The 25,309-nt window shown below is 32.7% G+C and overlaps 1 protein-coding gene across 2 annotated transcripts in view; it reads left to right on the forward strand.

The window, feature by feature from the left end:
* MIOS (meiosis regulator for oocyte development) overlaps window positions 1-11,850 on the forward strand; it is a 38,301-nt gene extending 26,451 nt beyond the window's left edge. For both annotated transcript variants that reach the window (XM_036894491.2, XM_036894490.2), the window contains exons 8-11: window positions 4,777-4,929; window positions 6,131-6,335; window positions 10,700-10,829; window positions 11,619-11,850. In XM_036894491.2, the coding sequence (XP_036750386.2) occupies window positions 4,777-4,929; window positions 6,131-6,335; window positions 10,700-10,829; window positions 11,619-11,715 (585 nt within the window). In that variant the 3' untranslated portion in view covers window positions 11,716-11,850. The remainder of the gene's footprint in view (window positions 1-4,776; window positions 4,930-6,130; window positions 6,336-10,699; window positions 10,830-11,618) is intronic.
* The last annotated feature ends 13,459 nt before the right edge of the window (window positions 11,851-25,309 follow it).

The raw sequence follows: 25,309 nt of genomic DNA on the forward strand, positions 1-25,309 counted from the left end.
GCCTTTTAACTGGGATGTTTCTTCCATTTGTATTTATATGGTCAAGGTTAAGTCTACCATCTTGCTATTTGTTTTCCATTTTGTTTTCTTCTTTTGTTGTTCTGTTTTTTTCCTGCCTTCTTTTGGGCAATTAATATTTTAGTGTTTTACTTTATTTCTTCTATTGACTTTTTAGCTATAGAACTTTTTATCATCTTTTTCTGTTTGTTAATGCTGGAGGTCTAACAATATGTGTCCTTAACTCATCAGTCAACATTTACCTCCTCATACTTAACATTTCACACTTGGTACTTCACCCTTTATTTTTGTTATTTCACACCTGACACTTCCTACTTTTTGCTTCATACTTCACATTTTACAAGTATTTTAACAGTATGATTCCATTCAAAAGTCCCCCTCCTTTTTCTATTGGTGTATGTTTTGCTTCTGTATACATTATAAACCCCAGCTTACAGTGTCATTTTTGCTTTGAACAATCAGTTGGCTTTCATGTAAATTACATGAAGAATGAAAACATAGGCTTTTATTTTATATTTATTTACTTCTTTACCATTTATGGTGCTACTTACTCCTTCCACTAGACCTGAGTTTCATCTGGTATCATTTCCCTTCGGTCTTTCTCTGTAGCATTTCTTACTCTAACAGATCTACTGGTGACAGATTTTTCTCAGCTTAATTTTAACTGAAAATGTATTTCACTCTTGTTTTTCTTTTAGCACTTTAAAGGTGTGGTTTCATAGGTCTTCTGGCCTTTATTGTGTATGATGAGAAGTCAGCTGTTATGTTGTTTCTTTTCTGTAACACTTCATTTTTACTTGGGCCCGCTTTCCAGATTCTCTTTTTAATTTTCAGCAGTTTAACCTTGATGCCTAGTTGTTTTTCTTTTTATCTTGCTTTTGGTTTACTGAGCTTGGATTTTCAGGTCAGTGTTTTTCATCAGATTTGGGAAGTTTTCAGGCATTCTTTCTTTAAATTTTTTTCTGCTTCAATCTTATTTTCTTCTTGGACTCTTTATTACACATATATTAAATTGTTTGCTATTGTCACACAGGTATCTGAGGCTCTGTTCATTTTCCTTCCATCTTTTTTTGCCTGTGTTCTTCAAACTGGATAAAGTCTATTGATTTGCTTGTTGACTCTTATGTCACCTTTTATCTGATGTTATGTTTTCCAGGGAATTCTTAATTTCAGTTATTGTACTTCTTAGTTCTAGAATCTCAATTTTTATACAATTTACAATTTTTAGCTCAGATCCCTATCTGTATATTAATTCAAACACTTTTATTTTAAGTCTTTGAATGTATGTCTAATAGCTGCATTGAAGTCTTTGATAACTCTAACATGTGCTATTTGAGGTTTAGTTCTATTGACTACCTTTTTCCCTGACTTCCAACCACATTTGTCTGTTTCTTTTTTTTTAATGTAATTTTCATTTTTTTATTTTGTTATCATTAATCTACAATTATCTGATGAACATTATGTTTACTAGGCTCTCCCCTACACCAAGTCCCCCCCACAAACCCCATTACAGTCACCGTCCATCAGCGTAGTAAGATGTTGTAGAATCACTACTTGTCTTCTCTGTGTTGCACAGCCCTCCCCTTTCCCCACCCCCGACATTATACATGCTAATCATAATACCCCCTTTCTTCTTCACTGCCCTTATCCCTCTCTACCCTCCCATTCTCCCCAGTCCCTTTCCCTTTGGTAACTGTTAGTTGCTTCATGGGTTCTGTGATTCTGCTGCTGTTTTTGTTCCTTCAGTTTTTCCTTTGTTCTTATACTCCATAGTTGAGTGAAATCATTTGGTATTTGTCTTTCTCCGCTTGGCTTATTTCACTGAGCATAATACCCTCTAGCTCCATCCATGTTGTTGCAAATTGTAGGATTTGTTTTCTTCTTATGGATGAATAATATTCCATTGTGTATATGTACCACATCTTCTTTATCCAATCATCTACTGATGGACACTTCGGTTGCTTCCAATTCTTGGCTATTGTATATAGTGCTGCGATAAACATAGGGGTGCATCTGTCTTTTTCAAACTGCAGTGCTGCATTCTTAGGGTAAATTCCTAGAAGTGGAATTCCTGGGTCAAATGGTAAGTCTATTTTAAGCATTTTGAGGAACCTCCATACTGCTTTCCACAATGGTTGAACTAATTTACATTCCCACCAGCAGTGTAGGAGGGTTCCCCTTTCTCCACAACCTTACCAACATTTGTTGTTGTTTGTCTTTTGGATGGTAGCCATCCTTACTGGTGTGAGGTGATATCTCATTGTGGTTTTAATTTGCATTTTTCTGATAACTAGCGATGTGGAGCATCTTTTCATGTGTCTGTTGGCCATCTGAATTTCTTCTTTGGAGAACTGTCTGTTCAGCTCCTCTGCCCATTTTTTAATTGGATTATTTGCTTTTTATTTGTTGAAGTGCGTGAGCTCTTTATATATTTTGGATGTCAAGCCTTTATTGGATCTGTCATTTACGAATATATTCTCCCATACTGTAGGGTACCTTTTTGTTCTATTGATGGTGTCCTTTGCTGTACAGAAGCTTTTCAGCTTGATATAGTCCCACTTGTTCATTTTTGCTTTTGTTTTCCTTGCCTGGGGAGATATGTTCATGAAGAAGTCGCTAATATTTATGTCCAAGAGATTTTTGCCTATGTTTTTTTCTAAGAGTTTTATGGTTTCATGACTTACATTCAGGTCTTTGATCCATTTCTAATTTACTTTAGTGTATGGGGTTATACAGTGATCCAGTTTCATTCTCTTACATGTAGCTGTCCAGTTTTGCCAGCACCATCTGTTGAAGAGACTGTCATTTCCCCATTGTATGTCCATGGCTCCTATATCAAATATTAATTGACCATATATGTTTGGGTTAATGTCTGGAGTCTCTAATCTGTTCCATTGGTCTGTGGCTCTGTTCTTGTGCCAGTACCAAATTGCCTTGATTACTATGGCTTTGTAGTTGATGTAATTTTATATCAAAGATATAAATTTTTTTTTTCAAATTGTTTATTGTGATAAAATTGGTATGTAACTTTAGTTTCAGGTCTACAACTTAATAATTTGATATTTGTATACATTTTAATAAAGATCACAATAAGTCTAGTTACCATCTGTCACCATACCGTTGACCCTCTTTTTACCCACTGCACCAAGCCCCTTCTCCGATAACCACCAATCTCTCTGCCTGTTTTGTTTTTTTATGTTTAGTGATTTTTTTCATTGAATAATGGCTGTTGCATATCGTACATTAAAGAGATCTGGGTTTTTTAAATGTTTTTCTGAAGAATGTTGGTTAATGCTTTTGGAAGTTCAGTTACTCGCTGCATTTTGGCCTTACATTTTGTTTAAATTTTAGATCTGTGGAAAGCCTGAGGTGTTTCCCTGTTTGGTCAGACTTAATCTCTGACCTATTTCCTTTACAGACTTTGTCAGAGGTTGATTTTAGGTTTTATGGGAGCAGATCTAGAGAAGACTTAGCAAATATGAGTTGACCAAATTCTTTCTTAGTTTATCCATACTGTTGCAGAAGAGGAAAAGGTGGGGTGTGAAGATTTATTTTTCATGAATTTTCTTTTTAAACTAGGGATTGCATTCTACTTTAGTGCTTAGTTGGTCATAATTAGGATTAGAGTCGATGTTTACTTTTCTGAGTAATGAAATTGACAACTCAAGGGTTTTTCATGGGTTCACTAAATTTAACTCTGGTAATTAAAATGAATACCTGATTAAAAGGTGAAAGATATGCTCCTTCTATTTTGATGGAATGTTTAAAGATAGATTGTCTTTATTAGTTGTTACAGGTTTCTTCCCTTTTTTCAGAGGTAAAATGCATGCTAAGTCCTCTCTAACATTTTACTTTCAGTCTGGCCCCCAAATAGAATTGGGAAAACTGGGATTCAAATTGATGCCCTGGCATCATTGAAGGTAGACTTTCTCTATTTTCCTTATATGAAGTGAAGGAAGATATCTTGGGCAAGGCTAAAAGCATCAGTGAAAACTCAGAGCAAGCGTAAGTGAAATGTGGAATGTCACAACTGCCAGGGAAAATACAGTTTAGGAAAAGTCTTACTGGCAAGAAATTGAAGTTCTTAATGAGAAGAAATCTAAGTACATTTAAGGAAAAGAAATTAATTGCTTTTCACTGTGGCCTAGGGGCAAAAGAACTAAGAACATTTTTGGTTTTGTTTTGGTTTCTTCTTTTTAATTTTTAAGGTGATAAGTACATGTTTTCATTGAGAGCAAGAGATTGAACAGGTTTAACAGTCAGATAAATAGTGATACAAAAACAACATTTTAGTTTATAGTATATTGCTAGATATGAAGGACCAGGCTCCATATAATTTTAAATATGATTAAGCTGTTTTGGTGTGCATTTAGATTAGATGGTAAACAGATTTTGTGAACCCAGAGGTTTTAATTGTTGGGACAAGGAGTCTCATATCACTTTTTACTGCATTCAACCAGGAAGGTAAATTGTTTGCTCTTGGGTCTCTAAACTTAAATAAGAGATAGAGAATTAGACTTCTCTATTCAGGTATAATGATAATATATACAGTACATATTTATAATCATTAGTAGAGGCCAGATTAAAGTAAATTACTGGAACTTCCATCAATTATTTTATCTGTATCCTCATTAGGAACCAGCTTTTGGCAAAAAGGAGACCTATTTCTTCATTGTTACTCCATTCACATTACCTAGAATCCTCTCACTTAGCCAGAAAATGTTTAAACAACTGAAATAGTTCATATTTTCTTTTTAGGGTTCTCCTTTAGATGTTCTTAAAGATGAAAGAGTTCAGTATTGGATTGAGAATTATAGAAATTTATTAGATGCCTGGAGGTTTTGGCACAAACGAGCTGAATTTGATATTCATAGAAGTAAGTTGGATCCCAGTTCCAAGCCTTTAGCACAGGTAAGTACATTGTTTCAGAGAGAATCAAACTGTAACATGTACCTAATAGTCCAGACAAAAATAGAAGTGTCTCAGCATGTTTACAGGATACATTTAGAGTTGAATTTAATAAATTATTATTAGCTCATTCTTTTGTTTATACTGAGTTCCCACTGATGTCTTTATCTATCCCAGACTGCACTTTGTGATCATCCTGCTTTTTTGTCCTGCCACTTCCTAACAATCATCTCAGTGGTCAGAGCTTTAATCTGAGGTAGAGCAAACACACAGCAGGACTAGAGGATCTTATGTAAACATAAATCAATCCTGGGGCTGTCTGAGGTTTTCTAGTATATTCTAAGCACTTTCAGAGTCTACACTATTACATGATCTTGCAAATTTTATTTGTCTGTACTATTTATATGTAATAAGGCAGAATTCTTTTTTTTATTTAACAGTGTATATATATGTCTAATTACACATGGAAATTTTTTTCTTTTAGGATTAGTTTAAAAACTTGAACTCAATTATCACACAAAGCATATGACATCACTATAGCTAAGTTCAGAGATCAGGTATATCCTGAATATGAGCACTGGATGGTGCTATTTTCTTATTTTTGAAAGTTGAGAAATCAGTGTTTATATTAAAACAACCTGAGTATTAGTAAAAGAGCATTATGTGCTAATATTTGTTACTAAACTATTTAACAGTTTAAGAGCCTAGGAGTTAAACGTAAAAGCAAAATAAATAGTTTCTACTTCTGTTATTTTGAAGTTTTAATTTTTTGTTATTACATGATCCTTAGCTCCTTTCTATCTTAGGAAATCTTTCCTTTACAAGAAGATTTTGTTTAGAAGATGATATCATTTAACTTTGAATCAGAAGTCATGTGTGATATTTTATAATGTTGGAACTCTGAAGTCCTTTTTAATTTCTAAAATGTTGGGATCTAATATTTCTGAGTTTTTCTGTGTATATATCAATGATAATAGGAAGAATGTAACTAAACAAAGGTAACAAAGGAAAAGGACTTAAATAATGTAACTGTTAAGTGGAAATCTTAAATAAGAGCTAGTCAAACTTAGCAGACAACAAATTACTTTGTCTATGAAATAAAATTTTTTAAATTATTTAAAAGTTATTAGGCTCAAACTTTGAATTGGTTATTTTTTAACTTAAGTTTATATTATATTTATTCCTCCTTTCATTTGTTTTATAGGTGTTTGTGAGTTGCAATTTCTGTGGCAAGTCTATATCCTATAGCTGTTCAACTGTGCCTCATCAGGGCAGAGGTTTTAGTCAGTATGGTGTCAGTGGCTCACCAACGAAATCTAAAGTCACAAGTTGCCCTGGCTGTCGAAAACCCCTTCCTCGATGTGCACTTTGCCTCATTAATATGGGAACACCTGTTTCTAGCTGTCCTGGTATGACATAATTCTACAATATACTTCTCTGAACTGAAGTCATTGCTGTATTTGATTTAATGTTATAAATAAAAGATATACTAACTTGAGTTTCTAAGAGTGAGCATGTTGCTGGCTTGCAGGTTTCTGTGTCCCCTGTAAATTATAAAGTCTGTAGGTTAAAAGTAAAATCTATATCCATGATATCTCAGGTAGTCCCACAAATGCTGGCCAATTTAAAGTTTGCAAGAAGAGCTGAAATACTAAGTAATCCTACACTATTTTCTTACCACTTTTTCCTAACAGGAGTTCTCTAAAATTTATATTTAAAGTCAGTGTGCCTTCATCTATTAATAAATATCTTGTATGCATAAAGAGGCTTGATAAGCTCAGAGCACTTTCACACATTCTCTTATTCCATCTTCAGACCCTGTTTGTGGAATGGAGAAGGTATTAATCATAAGTCAGTTCCCTCTACGTCTACATTTTGGTGCTGCTTCTGCTATATTTGTCAGTAACCTACTTTAAAAGAAAAAAATATATGTGTGTATGTATATAAAGGCACACATCTATATGGATATATTTTAATGGTTAGAAATATTAGGATTATTGATTTCTGCTTATAGAAAACATATAGAAAAAATTTGAAAACAGTAGATAACTGAATATAATGTTCCCATTGCCTGGAAATAGTCCAGCTATTTTTATAATTTGAAAATCATACTATGGCAAGGATTTTAATTAAAAACATTTGAATATTTTGTTGGTACATTGGTGTAATGAATAATGGATATATTTAGAACTGGATCTGGAATTAGAATTCCTGTTCTAGTTCTATCTCTGTGACAGTCTGTGACATTGAGAGTTACTTTAGCCCTCTTAAAAGGTTTTGGGATGGGAGATCCTTTCCAGTTACGACATTTTGAAATTCTATTCTGCAGCTGGTTCATGTAAATAGACTTATTTTATTGTTACATTAACATCTGTGAGAGAGATTTATTAGTATCATTGGGTGAGTAATTATTTTTCAGTCTAGGTGCCTTTTTTTTTTTTAAACAAAGGCAATATGTAATGTTTTTAAATGCACATGTTAGTTTTGGTTTATATTTTAATTAGTGATTTTCATTTTATACATTGCATGTTGATCACTATTTTTTTGTGTGTGTATGTGGCTCTAATACTTATAAATAGAAAATAACAATTTGGAATAAAAATCTGCAATGAAAGAACATGGAAGCAAAATATAGTGTTAAATAAGTGCTGTGAATTGAGATACATAGAAGTAATTAAATTTCATGCATTTTTCGAAGCCTCAGAAAGTTACAACAGCTTGAGTTATAGTTTTTGCTAGACATTAGCTTTTCAATCTTTTGCATTTTTGAAATAGGTAAGAAAAGATAAAAACAATTTGCTAGAATTTGAAGAAAATTAAGTCATAAAACATTTCAAATTCACTGTGATAGAGACTATTTAATGAATTTTCAACACTAAGGTTTATCAAGTCTTAACATTTTTCTATATTTGCTTCAGAAGTATTTTTCTGAATTTAATTCAGAAATAATTTATTTATGTAATATATATTTGATCACTTGTTTAACACACTAAGATACTTAAGACTGATGTGCTGAGATGAATCAAAGATCCTCAAGGAGCTTATGGTGTTTAGTGAGGATAGATAACTCATGTAAAATAAGAAATGATGTGTTCTAGAAAATGAATACTGGTCCACAGTCCTGTATCTGTTACTCTAAAATCTCTAAAAAGACCTGAAAATTCAAAGTTTAAAAAAAAATTAATTTACAGTGATCTCATTTGGCAACAAAAACAAATCCAAAAAATACCCGTTTAGAATTGACATGAAGCTACAAGGTCTTTATTTCTCTTGTTTATTTGTGAATATTCATGTTTCACTGTAGAAATACTAATGTGTTTACTTACATGATACTACTATGCCGTGTACTTTCCTAGAGGTGTTACATAATGTTTGCTAATTGTTTTTCTGAAATCATAAAACATTCTGAATTCTGAAACACATTTAGCTCCTTGAGGTGAATAAGGGATATTATGTAAAGAAAGTGTTAGGAATTTTCAAAGAGGGAAACATTACTTCTATCTGAAAGATATCTGGAAATTTTCAGAAAGAAGATGCCATTTAAGCTGGTCCATTAAAGTTAGGTAGATTTAAATATGTGAAGATTTTAGGGAAGGCTTTTTGTGTTGTAGACAAAGAGTAAAAAGCAAGAACCAGGGTTAAGAGATTGGTGAGTTTAAGTATACAAACTGTATGGTACTAGCAGGTACATCAGTGTGACAAGGCCTAGGAAGTTGACAGGAGATAGCAAAGGAAGATTGGGGGAACCTTAATATGATCTTTAAAGGTGTTGCCTACTTGAGTTAATTGCAAAATAATAAGCATATTCTTTTTTGGTATGAAAAATCAGAAGAATCTGAGTTTGAAAATAAAACAGGACCTGATAGAAATCAAATGCTGGCTCATGGCATTTTAAAGATTCAGGTATACAAACCCATCTGGTACTTTGTCTGCAATTTGAGATTTCACCCATCCATCATGCTCCATGTTTCAAATGGCTGGGATTTAAACAAACTTATTTAACTGAGGAGTGCATATTTTTATACTCATTTGTGCTTTGAAGATTGGAACTCTCTTGAAACTGTTTCGATTGAGTTTATAAGTATAAATGTTTATATTTACTTACATAAACAGGGCAGTGGCAGTGAGGTATACCTTAATATTTTCAGTTTCATCAGAGAAACAAGGATTAATCAGTTTTGGATTCAGTCTGTTTTCTGTGTATGTTAGAAGTTACAAAAACCAAGTGAAAAATCACTAAGGAGAGCTAGACAGTATAAAGCAGTTTGTCTTTAAAAGGCCTATATTTTCTCTTCTTCTCTTCCCTCTTTCCTCCTTTCCCTTATTAAAAATTAAGGAATGTCCTATTAATAGTATTAACAATAAACATTGTTAACCATTTTCATGAAGCTTTCGGAAACAATTTCAGTGTATTTACATCTTAAATCCTTGAACTGCTTACATATCATGTCACCTTCATATGATTAGCAAAAACAGATGGGTATTTTAGAAAATTATTTGCCAGACCTCCTGCAGCATCATGTCTTAATAGGTACACAATAAATTAATTTAACATTTTTGCTTGCTCATTTTTCTATTCTTGTCTCTAATTTTATATGATCTTAAAATATTTTGATTTGTTGTTTTTGAACAAAGGCAAACATTAATGTAGCTAAAATTAATAGAATGAGCATTTTCTGAGCACTGAAAGTTACATAAATATGTATGTGAAGATGTACATCTGTAAACATGTATATGTAATAACATTTTTAATTTTTTGTGAACTATAACACAGATAGGAATATAACAAACTGTGATAAATCAAACATCAATGAGTGCCTTACCCTTCTTAAAGTAACATTGTTTGATCATTTCTCCTTGCCTAGTCCTGCCTCTACTCGTACCAAGAGGTAACCACTGTCCTAAATTGTGATAGTCAGTCTCTTACTTATCTGTATAGATTTATCATGTTTGATTTCATCTGTTTTAAATTCTGTATAAATGAATCATTCAGAATATATTTAACTTGCCTTTTTTGTTCACATTGGGGTTTCTTTTTTTAGTTTCAATTATGCTGATTAATTTAGATACAGTTTATTAATTTTCGCCACTGCTTAATATTCCATTCATGACTATGACATGGTTGTCCCACTTTACTATTAATAGTACTTTGGTTGTTTCCACATTTTTACTGTTATGAATAATGCTGCCGTGAACATTCCTGCATATATGTTCTTTTAGCATGTACAGAAGTTTCTCTGGTGTACTTACCTAGAAGTAAAATTGCCAGATCATACTGTTTGCTAATGTTTTCCTTAGGATTTTTATATCTATTCAGGAGGGGTATTGGCATAATAGAATTGTCGTTTCTCAGATTATCTTCATCTAGTTTTGTTAGCAAAGTCATACCAGCCTTATAAACTGTATTGAGAAATTTCCTCTTTTTCCTATTGTTTAAGAGTTTGTATAGATGAAAATTACCTGCTCCTTCAATGTTTGGTATTTTCTGTGTGGGAAGAGTTTAAACTACCGATTGTTTCTCTTAAATTGTTAATTCAGATTGCCTCATAGTGGATTTGATCATTTATATTTTTCCATTTTTTACTGGCTATTAAAAATTAAGGAATGTCTTGTTTTTTGGTATTTTTTTCAGTGTAAACTAGATCGTAGCATTAAAATTGCTATTTCAGTGTGTGTAATTTGTATTTTGACATAGTTTTAGAAATACCATTTAAGAAACTTTGAATAAATTGCTGTGATATAGTTAATGAAGACCATTTTCTTTAATCCATAGGAGGATCCAAATCAGATGAAAAAGTAGACTTGAGCAAGGACAAAAAATTAGCTCAATTTAACAACTGGTTTACATGGTGTCACAATTGTAGGCATGGTGGACATGCTGGACATATGCTTAGTTGGTTCAGGTAATCAGCACATTCCTTCTTTAATAGGCTTGAAATTAGAGGAGATAAAGCAGATGGCCTTGTAAATAGTTCAGGTTTAGACAGCAAAGGATGAACTTCTTTTTTACTGTCACTTGAGTTAACAAAGGTGGTGTCAACATTGCTCTCATTAGATATCCTATAAACTATAAGAATAAAACCTATATAACAAATAGTTTAAATACTATGTATGGGTTAAATGAATAGCAGCATTTATTTTACTTGGGGAGAGGATATGTTCACAATTTTTACAACTGACCTAATGTAGCTAAAATATATTGAATCATAAATTAAATGTTAGAGTACACATCAAACTACTGTATCAGTTATCTTCTAAATAAACTTGTTATGTGGTAAGTAAGCGTTTCATGCAATGGAGACTCTCAAGATCATATTTAACTTTTACTTTGAACAATGCCAGTAACCTGTACTCTTCATTGCTAAAACTTTTACCCCCAGTTTGTTACACTGGCTTTAATTTAAAATCTCAGCACATCCCTCTTACCTTTATAGCTGTAAATGAGATATCTTGCTACATATTTAGAAAGTAAAGCTATTCATTTTTCAGTAACTTTCTTCCCAAGTTCAGCTTAGCAGTCATTTCTTATTTAATGATTTTAATCTTTTTTGTCTTTGAGTCTTAATTCCTGTATTTTTCCAAATGCCATTTTGAAAAATTATATTATAGATGTAGATTGGTATGTAGATAAGCTTATGTATGTATAATTCAGCTTTTTAACTATAAATTGACCTTTTTTTTTTTCTTTTTAGGGACCATACGGAGTGTCCTGTGTCTGCATGCACATGTAAATGTATGCAATTGGATACCACAGGGAATCTGGTACCTGCAGAGACTGTTCAGTCATAAATTATCACCTAAAGAGGAACCTTCAAATATGAAGCTTTCTAATAGATGTCCTTCATAGCTCAAAAACATACCTCAGAACAAATCACTCATGACTTTCCTGTAATGGGAAAATAAATCATTCTATCAAATCATCAATTTGATGTTTGAGTGATTTTGATGTGCTCCACAGAGACAAATGCTGCTGAAATGAGTGTCAAGAGTGTGGGCATGAATTCAGTTCAGTAGGTTGAAGAAGTTCATTTTGGAAGAACTTCATAGGGTTTTCTGAAATTCTGAACAGTGTGCAAGCAGTTTCTGGAATAACCGAGAAGAGACCTTGAACTTCTATCTTCTAAGCTGAAATTGAATATCTTTCAGTAAAATATGTGCACTTTTAGAATGAAATGACTGATTTAATGATTCAGATGATAGTGTAAACTCACCTGTGCTTAGATTCCTTTCAGTTAAAGTTGTGGATTTTTACTTTTAGAATTGAAGAGCTGCTATAGCCAGCACTGGAGAATAAATTTCATCAAGATATGGTTGATATATTTTTTAAGGAGTCTTCCCTCATAAACTTTCATTTTAATATATGAAATCTTTTGACACAGACCATTTTTGTCTTTCTAAGAAAAGCCAAAATTGAGAATGTGGCTTTTTCTCTTCCAAAGAGGAAAATATGAACCTTTCAGGGGAACATGTTATAAAATTTCCATTCAGCCTTTTGCTTTCCAATGTCCTGATTTGTCTTCCAAGATTTCTCTCCCTCTTATTTTATCACTTTATGGTCATCATCTGGGAGCATTTTACCAAACGCAGGATTATATGTGACTAGTCATTCAGTGTAATGTATATCTCAGTGTGTCTTACTGTCAAATACCCTCTTGTTTTAGAATATCCTGTTTTTTCTAAGGTGAACTGAAAGATGTTGAGGAAAACGATCACTTTGGAAACAATTTTGCTTTAAATGTAAGTTTCAGAAAAGTTTATTTGAGCCAATTTACTGACTATTTTAAATTTTTATTTTTTTCCTTTTCACTGCTAGATAGTTGGAAGAGAGATGCAAAGGATTTGTAGCATGCTTCTCTATCATCTGTCATGCAGAGGACTGAACTGAATTTCATAGTTGAAGTTGTATTCACAGATAAAATAAAAAGTAAGCCTGAAACTTAATTATTTTATAGATTTTGGAGAAAAGAAAATCCTAAACTAAAGAATTTTAGGATCTTTCAGTTTAACAGTTTTACCAGGCGAAACTAAGATCTATTAGATTAGTTTGAGCTGTGACCTGAGTACTGAGTAAAACTGGGTAAAATTTGTTTTTTTTACTTTTAGATCTGATAAAAAAGTCCCTATTCTAGGAAAACATTGTCTAGCTCTTGCATATCCATCCTAAATATCTCATATAGATGATAATCTTTTTTTTAAAATAAGCATATAGATAATATAAAATATATTGATTTCAGATGAACAACATCTGTTATCACAGAAAATGATAGGAGTGATTTGATAATTATGTACATTGCTAAATTCTCACCACAGTAAGTGTAGTTATCCTGTTACTATACGAAGGTATTACAGTATTACTGGTTATAGTCTCTATGCTATACTTCCATTCCTGTGACCAATTTACTTTATAATTTGAAGTTTTTACCTTTTTATCCCCTTCTCCTATTTCACCCATCCACCCACCCTCCCCCCTTAAGATAACCAACAGGATGACAATCTTCTTATAAAATGAAAGAATTGGGAATAGGTTATTCTGTTTTGTTTTTTCAAAGATTACTCTAAAGGGAACATTTTCCAGTCTTCTTTCAAGTAAATCATCCTGACTTCATTTTACTAAAACATAACTTTTACCTTTAAAATCATTTCAGTTGAAGTGTTCTTTTTAAGTTCACTATGTCCTAAATATGAAAAGTCAGCTTGAAGTAACATCAAACTATCATACATTTCCATTTCTCCTTAGCTAAAGTAAAATTAAATTATTGAATTTATATTTAGGGTTATATCTAAAATATTTACAATTTTGGAAATACAATATATTAAAACATAAACACAAAGTCTATTAAATAAATAATCTGTGGCTTGTAACCATATAGGGTAACCTTTTTAAGATTGTTTATGCCTATGTGTAAAGTAAATCTCCTAATATTTTCTGTGATGCCCAAATAGATGTATAAGATGTCTATTATGTTTGTTTTTTATTACACTTCAGTGTATGTGGACCATGAAATAGATTCAAATTGCTTTTCCATTTTTATTACTAGGTCACTGATATTTGGGTTTATAAATTCAGCAAGATATTTTACCTAAACATGTCCAATAGAAGTGTTTAATAAAAGTGTTTTTATTCGTTTTTTAAAAATTGAGTAAATATGGGTTGAACTCAACATGTCTAATCATGAAATTATGACTCTTCTATACTCAAAGTAATATGAGTACTTATTTTGATGGCAAATTTGATACTTAATTTTAGAAATACCATTTTTTAAATGTTTAACATTTAAACATTTTTTTAATGTTTTAACATTATTAAATTATTTTTCAGTTTAATACCCTTTCTAGAATGGTTATTATTCTTTAAAATGGTATATTTAAAAAAGTAGCTTTCCGTTGTTAATGCCACACATGGTAAGTATTAGAAAGAATATAACTTTGCTTTTAGTTGCATGGCTAAATTTAATTGCATTCACTCATTTGACTGCAAATATTGGAAGTGTGAGTTTTGAAATCTAAATTATAATCCTAGCCTCAGTATCATTACTGAGTGACTTGACCTTTATGAGCTTCATTTTCCTCCTGTATTAAAAAGTACAGAAATACCTACCTCTTAGGGTGATTGCGAGTGTTAGGTGATGAGATAAACATTAAGTGTTATATCCCTGTCACATAGCAAGTGTTCCATAAAAGTAGTGATTAACAGTCATTGTAACTTTAATCTTTATTGGTTACTTATGTGTCAGTACTTTTTAATTGAATATGGTATAATTTAAAAGAAGGATCTACATTTAGATCTTGTTTTCCCAATTTGGATAAATTACAGCATTTTCTTTTGAAATAGGACTTAGCTACTTTTTTTATCCAGTATTTAGAATACCACTTTTTGTTGTATGAAGAAGCCCTCCAAATGACCACCTGGGAGTTTAATATGATACAGGAATGAACCCAGGGATGAAAATTAAGTTTTTGATGAATCTGGGCAGTTGACCAGTAACTCTTAAAAATTTAAGTTTTTCACATCTATTCAGTTCTTTAATTCTCGTCTGCATAGGAGAAAGTATTCCGTTATCTTTGTGTAATCCTTCCTTTTCTGCCATTCTGTTACAGTTGCTGTTCATTTAACTTAAAATGTTGGGGTGGTACTGGTAATAAAAAAGGAAGTACACTGTGAGATTTGCTCTTGGGATAGCCATAATTAAAACAAGTGGGCACTAATTAATTGTACATGTCTGAAGGTCTACACAGAGGCATCAGAGAGGTGGGAGAGAGATGTTAGGTGTGAGTACAGCATCCTCATATTGAATGCTTGTGACCCACTTGGCCATGGCAGAGGCCAGGGTTGTTGGAGAGCTGATCTGTCCACTACCCCAGTTCCTTCCATTACATCATCTGCCTATATTCCCCACCTGCTTGGAAATTTTGTAGGTTACTTGGCTGATTATAAAAAGCAATACTTCACCAAAATATTTTTATATAGTATTAATTTTTCCAGATTGTGGAAACAGAAGGAAAGCTTCCTAAATGTTTTCAAAAGCTAACGTCATTTAGATATCAAATGAACATAGATTGACAAAACATAGAACTGATTTCACTTAGGAATGTGCATAATAAATTCATAAGTAAAATGAGTAGCAAGTCAACAATATATTAATAGAATAATGGTCACTATTTTGCTTATCATACAGGTAACGTGCACATTGTCCTATTTAATCCTCACAGCAGTGCTGTGAGGCAGGCATGTTATTACTATTTCCATTCTATACATGAGGCAGTGAAGGTGTTAGGGACATTTAGGACACTTGCCTTGTTTGCACAGCTAGCAAATCACAGAGCAAAGATTTAGACTCTAGTAGTCTGACTTCCAAATCTTCACTTTTAATTACTATTTGTACTACATCATGGCTTGTGTGTAAGAGTAAAGTCCGCTATGACAAAGAAGGGTTTATTATATTTAGCATTAGTATGTCAAAAGAAAAGAACCATGTCAATAGCTCTTTAAATCTAAAAGGCACTTGATAAAACTCAAAAACTGATTCCTAATTTTGTTTTTTAGATTTAGTTTTTATCACACAAGGGAAACATTTTTTCCTCCATTTTTTCTTTCCTATTTTACTCTCTTAAACAGCTGGTGTCATGGCTAATGGAAAAATACTAGAATCCTTCCCATTACAGACAGGATCCTGTTATCGCCACTGACCTTGCATGTAAGTGCAGAAGAGGAAAGTGAAGGAGGCACACCTTTGCTTCTTTTCCAAGTCCTTTAAAGTTTGTATGGCAAAAATACAAACAGTTAAAAGGAAAGCAAAATGATAACTTCAACATACATGACAAATTTATTACCCCTAATTCACAAAGAACATTCTCAAATCCATAAATGATACAACCAAAAGGTAATATTGACTGAAGAATTGTACATTCAAAATAAAATGGCCAATAAATATAAATAATGTTAAATTAGTAACAAAGTGATACTGATTAAAGTGACAGTGGGATATTGTTCATCTACATGTGTAGATTAAAAAGGATTTCTGGATATGGAAAAAGAACATTCTTAGATAGAAGATAGCAGAATGTATGAATCAGTTCAAGTGTTCCTAAAGACAGGTGAGCAATATGTATCAAAAACCTTGAAAAGTTTCATACTCTGACATAGTATTTTGGGAGTATTTTCTGAGGGATTGACTGGGTAAGTACACAAAGATGTGTGTTTTTATGAAGTGGTTCATCACAATATTGTGTTAAAAAAAAACAGCTTGGAAACCTCAATGTCCAGTGATAAGAGCAAAGAAATTTTTACATACATACAGTAGAATACTAACTAGTCAAATGATAAAGACATTTTTATTGATAAAGGAAGATTGATGATATAATGATAAATGGAGGGAAAGGCAAGTTACAGGATAGTATGCATAGTGTATATGTGTGTTTGTGTAGAACACTGTTGAAGCTTATTTACAAAAATTTTCACAGTGGTCATCTTTCAAGAGTAGGATTTTAAATGACGTTTTTCTACTTGCTTATCTGTGTCTTGGAATTTTTCTTCAATAATGAATGTATATAAATAAGTGAATATGTATGACACACATATTACTGGATTTTATATCCTTGACCTGGTATCCTGTAATTACCATGATGGACAATCAAATATTGGTAATTATCCGTGAGATGAAGAAAAGTGCTTCAAGGTATTATGAAAAATTAGTACTGAGATCTAATTGTTCGGAAAGCATTTTTCTCGATTTTATATTCTACAGTAATTTATCAGAATAACAAAAAGATGTGGTCCTCTCAATCATCTGTCTCATCACATTGGGAAATGGTACATTTTCTTCTCCATTTAGCACATTGGGAAACAGTTTCGTGAAATAATTCTGATTCTCTGAAGTTAGTGGTATATAATTAATGACATTATTTCAATCTTCTCTCTCCTAGATTAAACTCATGAAATTTCCTGACTCCTTTATTTTGGCTCTGGGCCTGTAGCAGGAAATCTTTCCTCTGTGTTTAAAATTTAGTTGGTTATTGTCCAGTCCAGTCTAGAGTGCATTTACTCAACTGATTTCCAATAATTTAACAAGTTACTTATGTTAAGTGATGAATTCTGAATATGCCTGCATGTCCATGCTTCCAACAAACCACCAGTATTTGTGTACCTAGGTGTGCCAGACACTATTAAAGTTTATAATTTCAAAGGATTGAGGGCACCATAGTTGCCTTGGAGGAGTTGTATGTCTAATGAAAGAGGTAGACATAGTTTTGAGCAGACTCAAATCCATTCAGATTAATACTTCTAATTCCTGGAAAGAGTCTAAGTTTAGCATCTTGTATTGTTACAAACCAAAAAAATATATAAGTATATATAAAATTTATTTAATTCTCTAATTTTGGACTTTTAGAAATTATTTTCTAATTAGAAGCAATTTGAGAAATTAGAGGTTGTCCATAACATTTTTCAAAAATGTAATTTTCTTACTGACCTATTAATAGTACTTTGTTTTGAAATGCTTTGCTGAAAAGGTAACTTTAGGATTAAACTTCTGTAATGTCAGAAATAACAATAACAGTAATTCAGTGCAGACAGTTTTTTATCATTCAATTTATGAAAAGCATGTTACCTTAATATAATTTCATAACTGGAAATTTAGATATGGGAATCTAATTAGTTGGGCTCTTTATAAAATATGAAGTCATAAAGACATGGTAGACTAGAAAGCATTAATGTCTCAAACTTGAGACAGGCATTTTTGTAAGAATTTATGTAAATTGTTGGTCTTACATCTTTTTATTTAGAAAGTATTAGCTCCATTTATAGATACATACATACATGGGGAGGAGTTGAGTGGGGGTGGGGTGGGGTGTGGGTATGTATGCAAGGAAGCTTAGAGTTTAAAATAGCAAATGTCAAAATTCATGCTTATGCAGATTTATATCACATTGCAGCCACACATTTTGCTGACATTTTAAGAAGTTGCCACTGTAAAACTGTTCTTTTTAGCAGCAAGTAACTTGATAACTGATTGTCTCATAGTAAAAAATTGAATGATATGAAGTTTCTGTACTACATGTATTACCTGTATCACAGAAAAATTATTGTCCATATCAATTTGGAAATTTGTATTATGCATTAAGCAGGTATACTTAATAGTTATACAATAATGAGTGTGTATCTGTATGGTACATAAATGTTCCCCAAATGGAAAAAGATGTATAATTTACAGAGCACAATATTCAGCAACTTGATCGATGTGGAAGAAGTATCTTTAGCAAAAGTAATGTTTTCTCACTTTAAAGCTTGTGATCTTTTCCTTCCATTTCTTAAAAGTGGAATGTAGGGTCAGTTGTGAGTCTTAGGAAAAGTTACCATTTTTTAAGATAGATAGATTACAGAAATATATTAAATTTGCTTTTGGAAAAGTGAGTATAACCCTCTCATTGAATGCTAAGATACTGCTGACTTTCAAAAGAGAATACTCTTCCTAGCAGGGAACATTATTTTCCACTGGAAGATCAGACACAAATTGGAGGTAGTAAATTGGGACAGATTCTTGAGATCATTTGGGACTATTCTTTTGATAACATTATTTACCTAATTTAGTGAACAAGTAAAAGTCTATTTTATTGTATTTTGTTATCTCTGTTTTCAGAAAATGTTATATAAATTAAAGAAAATGTTCTTCCTGGGGACCTGAGAATTAAAAACATGTATCATCCTTGCTGATATAAAACATATTCTCTAGGGAAGAGTTAGCCAAAAATCTTGGTTTGCCTTTTTCTTTATTTTTGGGAGGGAGGGTTCACTTCCAATATGCAGAATTCAACAGCTTTCTAAATAACTTTTCAAATATGCTAGATTTTGAGTGGTGTATATTTTCTCAAGCAGAGTGTTCTGAGCAGAGTGAAAATGACTTTTCATAGAACAGAAATGCCAAGCATTTGTGGTAGAATTGTAGGAGAAAAGAACATTACTTTAATCTTCAAAGAAGCTTCGAAATAGCTCCACTGTTGTTATACATGAGGCCTGACAATTGACATTTCTCATTTTGGCAGCATTCACCTACAGCCTCCTATCAGCAACTAACACATTCATCTCTGGGATAAATGATTAATGAGCTCCCTATCATTTCCACACCTTTTGTGACAAGTGGTGGAGGCTTCAGCTGATCATATTGCAGCCATCACAATCATTACTGAAATTGATTCAGCCACTAGAGGGTTCTGCTAGGACAATTGATTAGCATTTAAATAAAAGAATGAAGTTATGGCATTTAAAATAACATAAAATAATCCATTCTAAGTCACTCTGTCATACCTGGTAAGGTTTTTTTGTTTGTTTACACTTAAACAGCCAGCGTCATAAAACTTTAGTTTGAAGAAGCATGGAAGGTATGTAAGTGGAGTTGTTATTTTGAGTATAACCACTAACATTTCCAAACTTTCTATTCTCTCTCTTAATCACTGTTGTGTTCCATGAAAAGTGATTTTATGATATTGTGCAACTTGGATGCAGTAGTGAAAGGTGTTGCCAAATTAACAATAGAGAAAAAGTAAAATGATAAAGTTAAACATTTTTGTAAATCCAGAATCAATCCAGAAAGGAGAGAAGTTCGAGCATCTAGGTTGACAAGTGACATGGATGAAGTGAAATGGAACTTTTCTAATTTTTCAACAAGCAGATGTGAAATGAGATAAGAACATCATCATTTAGATGTCTTGGTGATGTGCTCTATTTCTAAAACAGATGGCAGAGAGAGGGTCTGAAAGGCCTACAGAAGGTGCCGATTGTACTTTTGGTAAAGTGATATACCCAAGGAAAACGACTGGAACTTCGAACTTCTATTTTAGCATTTCTTTCTGCTCCTGGGATTCCCGTCTGAGAGTTTTCAGTATTCCATTTAAGTTCCCTCTTCATCTACTTTTGTCTTCTAGCATATGATATTCTTTTGTATGTTCCCCCAAATGTCTTCCCATTGTTCCCTGTATTTCCTCTTCTCTGAATTTCAGGAGAGCAACTGTTTAATCTACCTCTAAGTTAAGACAACCACCTGAACTACATTATATTGGTTAACCAATCAAAGTGCATGTGAATTTTCTGCAGAGCTGAGACTGGTTGTACTGTGAAATGGAGCCATCATTGGTTTTTCTCACTCCAGCAGCTTTTGCCCTATTAAGATTCTTTCCAGATTCTAGTAGTTAGGTGTTGGTGATGGTATTGTGAATTTTCATCTTTTCCTAGTTTGTGTGTATTTTAAGAAGTTGTAGAAGGCTGCTTTGGTAAGTGCTAAGTAAAGGACATTTTTACTCAAGAGTAATTGTATTTTGGAAAGTGAGCAGAATGTGGTTATAGTGAGAGGAGACACTGCAATGACATGAAAAAACATGGGAATGAGTTCTACAAGTGGGTCAATAACAAGCTTCCTTTATATATTTAAAAATTGTCCATTGACAATAACTGTCTTTTGTCACTGTGAGACAAACAGGTTGGGCCATTCAGGTAAACATTCACCTGAAAGAAAGGCACAGGATCATTCAAGGAGGTGCAGTAACTGGGTAGTAAAGTTGGAATTAGATCTCAGGTCTCTTGATTGAAGTCTTGTGCTTTTCTGATTCATTGATAGATGAACTGGACCAGATGACTTCTTACTTGTTAGTACAATGTATAGTATATAAATTTACAATGATTTTTTAAAGCTACTGGTTTTATTATAAAATTAATGCAGGCTCACGGTAAAAAAAAAAGTTACAAGAAGTGTAAGTGGAAGTAAATGTATCTGCCCTTTGCTCCATTATCCCCATGCTCTAATGCTCTAGCTCCCAAAATTTTAACTCTCACTTCCCAGGGGAAACTGCTTTAAAGTTCGTATACACATACAGAAATGGTCTTTACATAGACTGTTATCTATATGTATCTTTTTGTGTCAGTCTGCCTCTCTGTCTTTGCATGGGTAAAGCCATACTATATAAATTCTTCCAATTGCTTTAATTTTTTCACCTAAAAATATCTCTTGTGGAGTTTTCTTTATTAGGCCATATGCAACTACCTTTTTAAAAAAGCTGAATGAAATTTGATTGAGTGATATGTCTTCCCACTGGTAGAAATTTAGGGTATCTCCATTTGTTTTTACCAGCAGTGTTGAAGTGACCATCCTTGCATGTCCATCTTTGGGTATTTGTTAATAAGCACATATATCTGTCAGATAAGTTAAAGAGGTAGAATTGTTGAGCCAAAAGTTATATGTATTTTATATGTAGATAACTATTGCCAAATAGCCCTTCAACAGTTGAACCAACTATTTCCATATAAGCTGTATGGTATAGAAAGTGCCTATTTCCCCATCTTCAATATAAGACATTATTAAATATCTAATTATGACTGTATGGTAAGTGAAAATCTTAAAAATAATTTTACCTTATGTATATTCAATTCTGAGTGAGGTTAAGCATACATTTTTTGACTAGCCACTGTTTGTATTTATTTACAATGTTCATTTCCATGCTCAATCTTAATGTTTACTTTTGAGAAGGAAAAAGAAAAAATGCTGGAAAGCCCTCAGATATGATTCTCCCCTTATTCATGAATTCAGCTAAAATTTCCAAATTACTTTTGATGCATTTCTCCATTGTCAGGTTCTTAATGTTCTTCTTCCACATTGATCAGCCCTGTATATCCCCCCACCCCAAAGAAAAAACCCTCCCTTATCTTTTATCCTGCTTCAATCGGGAAGATTCCAACATTGATCATATTAAAACAGCTACTTAAACTAAACCATTGTCAAGGAATGCAGTGTGTAATGGTAGAGATCACATTTTGCGGTCAAATAGAGGTGGTTTTGTCTGTCATCTAATAATTACACAGCTTTTAGCTAAATTAGGTAATAACTCCCAGCTTTGTTTTTTCTCACCTGAAGGGGAGTGAGGTTGGTATGCTAAATAAAAAGGCAACATCCCTCATAAGAAGCCTTCAAAAATAGTACCTTTTGTCATTACTGTTCAATAATTTGAAGGATGCAGTATATTTTGTGTAATTTGCCTAGTTCAGAATAAGAACCAGTCTATATCTAGAGTGTTTTTTTTTCAGGTTTAAGTGTTTCTTCCAACATAATCATTTTGTTCTCAAAGTTTAACCAGATAGTAATACAAGTTTCCTGTGTTCATGAGACATTGCAGTTAGGGTGAGGAGAACTAAGAGAACTACCAAAAGTCTCTAATGGTCTTGGTTCAGAGATAATTTTTGTCATGACAGCGCTTAGCATATTGTATTCTATCATCTCATTGTCACATATGTGGTTCCTTAGTGTTCATCTTATTTCTCAGTGGTTTCCACTATAGTCAGTCCTGTGTTTAGCAAGAGCAGAATATCTGCACCCTGTTTTGAGGACACCTTCATATACTGACAGACAGGGCAAAGTGACTAAACTTTGTTGATTTAGTTAGAAGGAATTCCCCTGGAAAAAACCCATTTACCTGAGGTCTAACTATTAAGGAGCAAATCTCCATTGTGAATTCATTTAACTTTTGAATAGGAAATTTATTCGCATTCACATGGCTTATTTCATCCTCATTCACGGTCTTTGAATTTCCCCCAGCCTACCCATACTCTCATGCTTAGCAGTATATTGGAGAGGTAGACAAGCAAGAAATTCGAATGAGGTCTGATAGTACATGCAAGGTCTTCTCAGTATCATTGATTCTTGGTGGGGTTGCAGGGTTCTGAGAGGGATCCCGACTGGGATGCTTCAGCCATTAAATTTCAATATTTATCAAAAGGTGATTTAAAAAGATTGAGAAACTCTTAGCTGAAGTAACAAACTGCCATAGATGAAATAAAATGGTTCCTTGGCCTATTTCTTGGAATCTCTATTGGTAGAAATCTCCTAGAGGTTACTTACATGAAAATGTATCCTGAAGTAGTACAAATTTGGTATGCTTTGGCCACTTCTTACTAAAATTGTGGATTAAAACTAATAGTAATACTTTTGTCTATATCCTGAATCCACCTAAGTAGAAATTACTCATTTCAAGGTTCTAATATATTATATGTGTAATTGGAATATATTGGTACAATTATATATAATATACAAAGTAATACATTATATATAATATTGTATAAATGTATAGTTTGTGATACAGTATTATTGTGCAATGTATATGTTGTATCTAAACCCTATATGACAAACTTATTTCCATGCCTGCATTTCTTATGAGTATTATGGAAATGAATAAATTCCTTTCTTAGTAACAAGTTTCCATAGCCCATAAACACTTAAATATTCATATCTAAAGTTTCTCATCAGTGCTTTAAAAGTTTTTCCCAAAGCAAAGCAATCTTTTTATTTTTCATGAAATCATTTTTCTACTTTAGTATAACTTCCTGTTTCATTTTAAAATCTGTAATCTTCATTATATAACCTACAGTCTATATGAATGAGGTAATCCACTCTTGCCTCTGCTGGACGGGTGAAGGTTTTCCTGTACCACCATGTAATTTGCTTTGCAACAATCACTGCTATTTGTAACCAGATCTTGTGATCACAAGACATATGCAGCTGAATTTAGAATCTTTTGACAACACAGGAAGGCTGCATGACTGTTCCTAAATGTCATTGACTGGATTTTAACTGCTGAACATTTTTAAAGTTCAAATGCATCAATCCAAATCATTCATTTCTGAAATGTACTTCAGATAAATCCCTCAGTGTTATTGCAGCTGTCTTTATGCATTATTTTATTTACCCAAATCCCTGCAGTTTCCTAACTTCATTTCCAATGAGATGATTTATCAGATGATTTATCTCTAGATCCTATTTTTAAAATGATAGAAGCCAAATGTCTTGTATTCCACACTGTTTAGGGAGTCATACCTGGAGGCATATGGTACTTTATAATCCTTTCCAGCCCTTTGATTAAGGAATCAGATATATATATATGTAGCTGGTGTTTTTGCCAGTTAATGGAGATGAAATTTATAAATGATTCTTTAGGTTTTTATTTTTTTTGCCTATTTTTCATTTAAACAAGTACTGAGAGAATTAACCTTAAATCACAGATTAAACAGGTAGACATTATTTTTGTTTATCTTAGGTGTAGTTTTTGGGTTGATATGTACTGATAACGAATTTTCCCTGAGTGGCTTAAAACATCCTATTAAATCTGTGCCTCAAGTAGTTTTAAATTATAGAAGATAAAGGAGGAAAAGCAACATAGAACATATTTTATTTATCTTGACTAAATGTTATTTTTAAGTTTTGCTTAAGAAGAGAGAAAGCAGGATATTAGTGCCCATTTTAGCAGATAAATGTTCCTGTGAGAAGTGACAGTGATCAGTTAGTTGACTCCCATTCTACCTCCACTGGTAACTGAAGTTCACATTTGGGAAAGTCACATTATATAAATTTATGATGAGAAAACAGGGAAAGGATAGAAGCCTTTGCAGCTGTCTTAAAATTTTTTTTGGAAACAAGTGGGGTAGAAATAAATATCATATCTCATACTGAGTTGTTTTCATGACTCAATCACACTGCTGAGAGTGAAGGAAATTGCTCAGTGGGTCAATTCCTCTAGGTCAGTGGGTTCCAAAAGAAAGAGGGGTCTATAAATTCCCTTGTTTTGAAGACATGGTTTCTAATTCTTAGCTCCTTCCTTGGTCCAGAGTATGCTCATCTAAAAAATACTTAAAAATTTCTGGGGAGATTGTGAAATGAGGCAGCCCCTAGTTCAGTCATAAAAGGTCAAATATATGATGAACTAAGGCATAACATTTTTCTGAGATATATGAAAGAAATAACTGACTCAGTAGGACCCAGGTCACTTAAAAGAATAGATGCATCTCTTAAAAAGATAAGTGTTCTCTCATCAGCCCCAATGTTTTCATAATATGGAAAGCTTCCCAAAAGCT

This window comes from Manis pentadactyla, chromosome 7 (assembly GCF_030020395.1).
Source record: "Manis pentadactyla isolate mManPen7 chromosome 7, mManPen7.hap1, whole genome shotgun sequence".
Taxonomy (NCBI): domain Eukaryota; kingdom Metazoa; phylum Chordata; class Mammalia; order Pholidota; family Manidae; genus Manis; species Manis pentadactyla.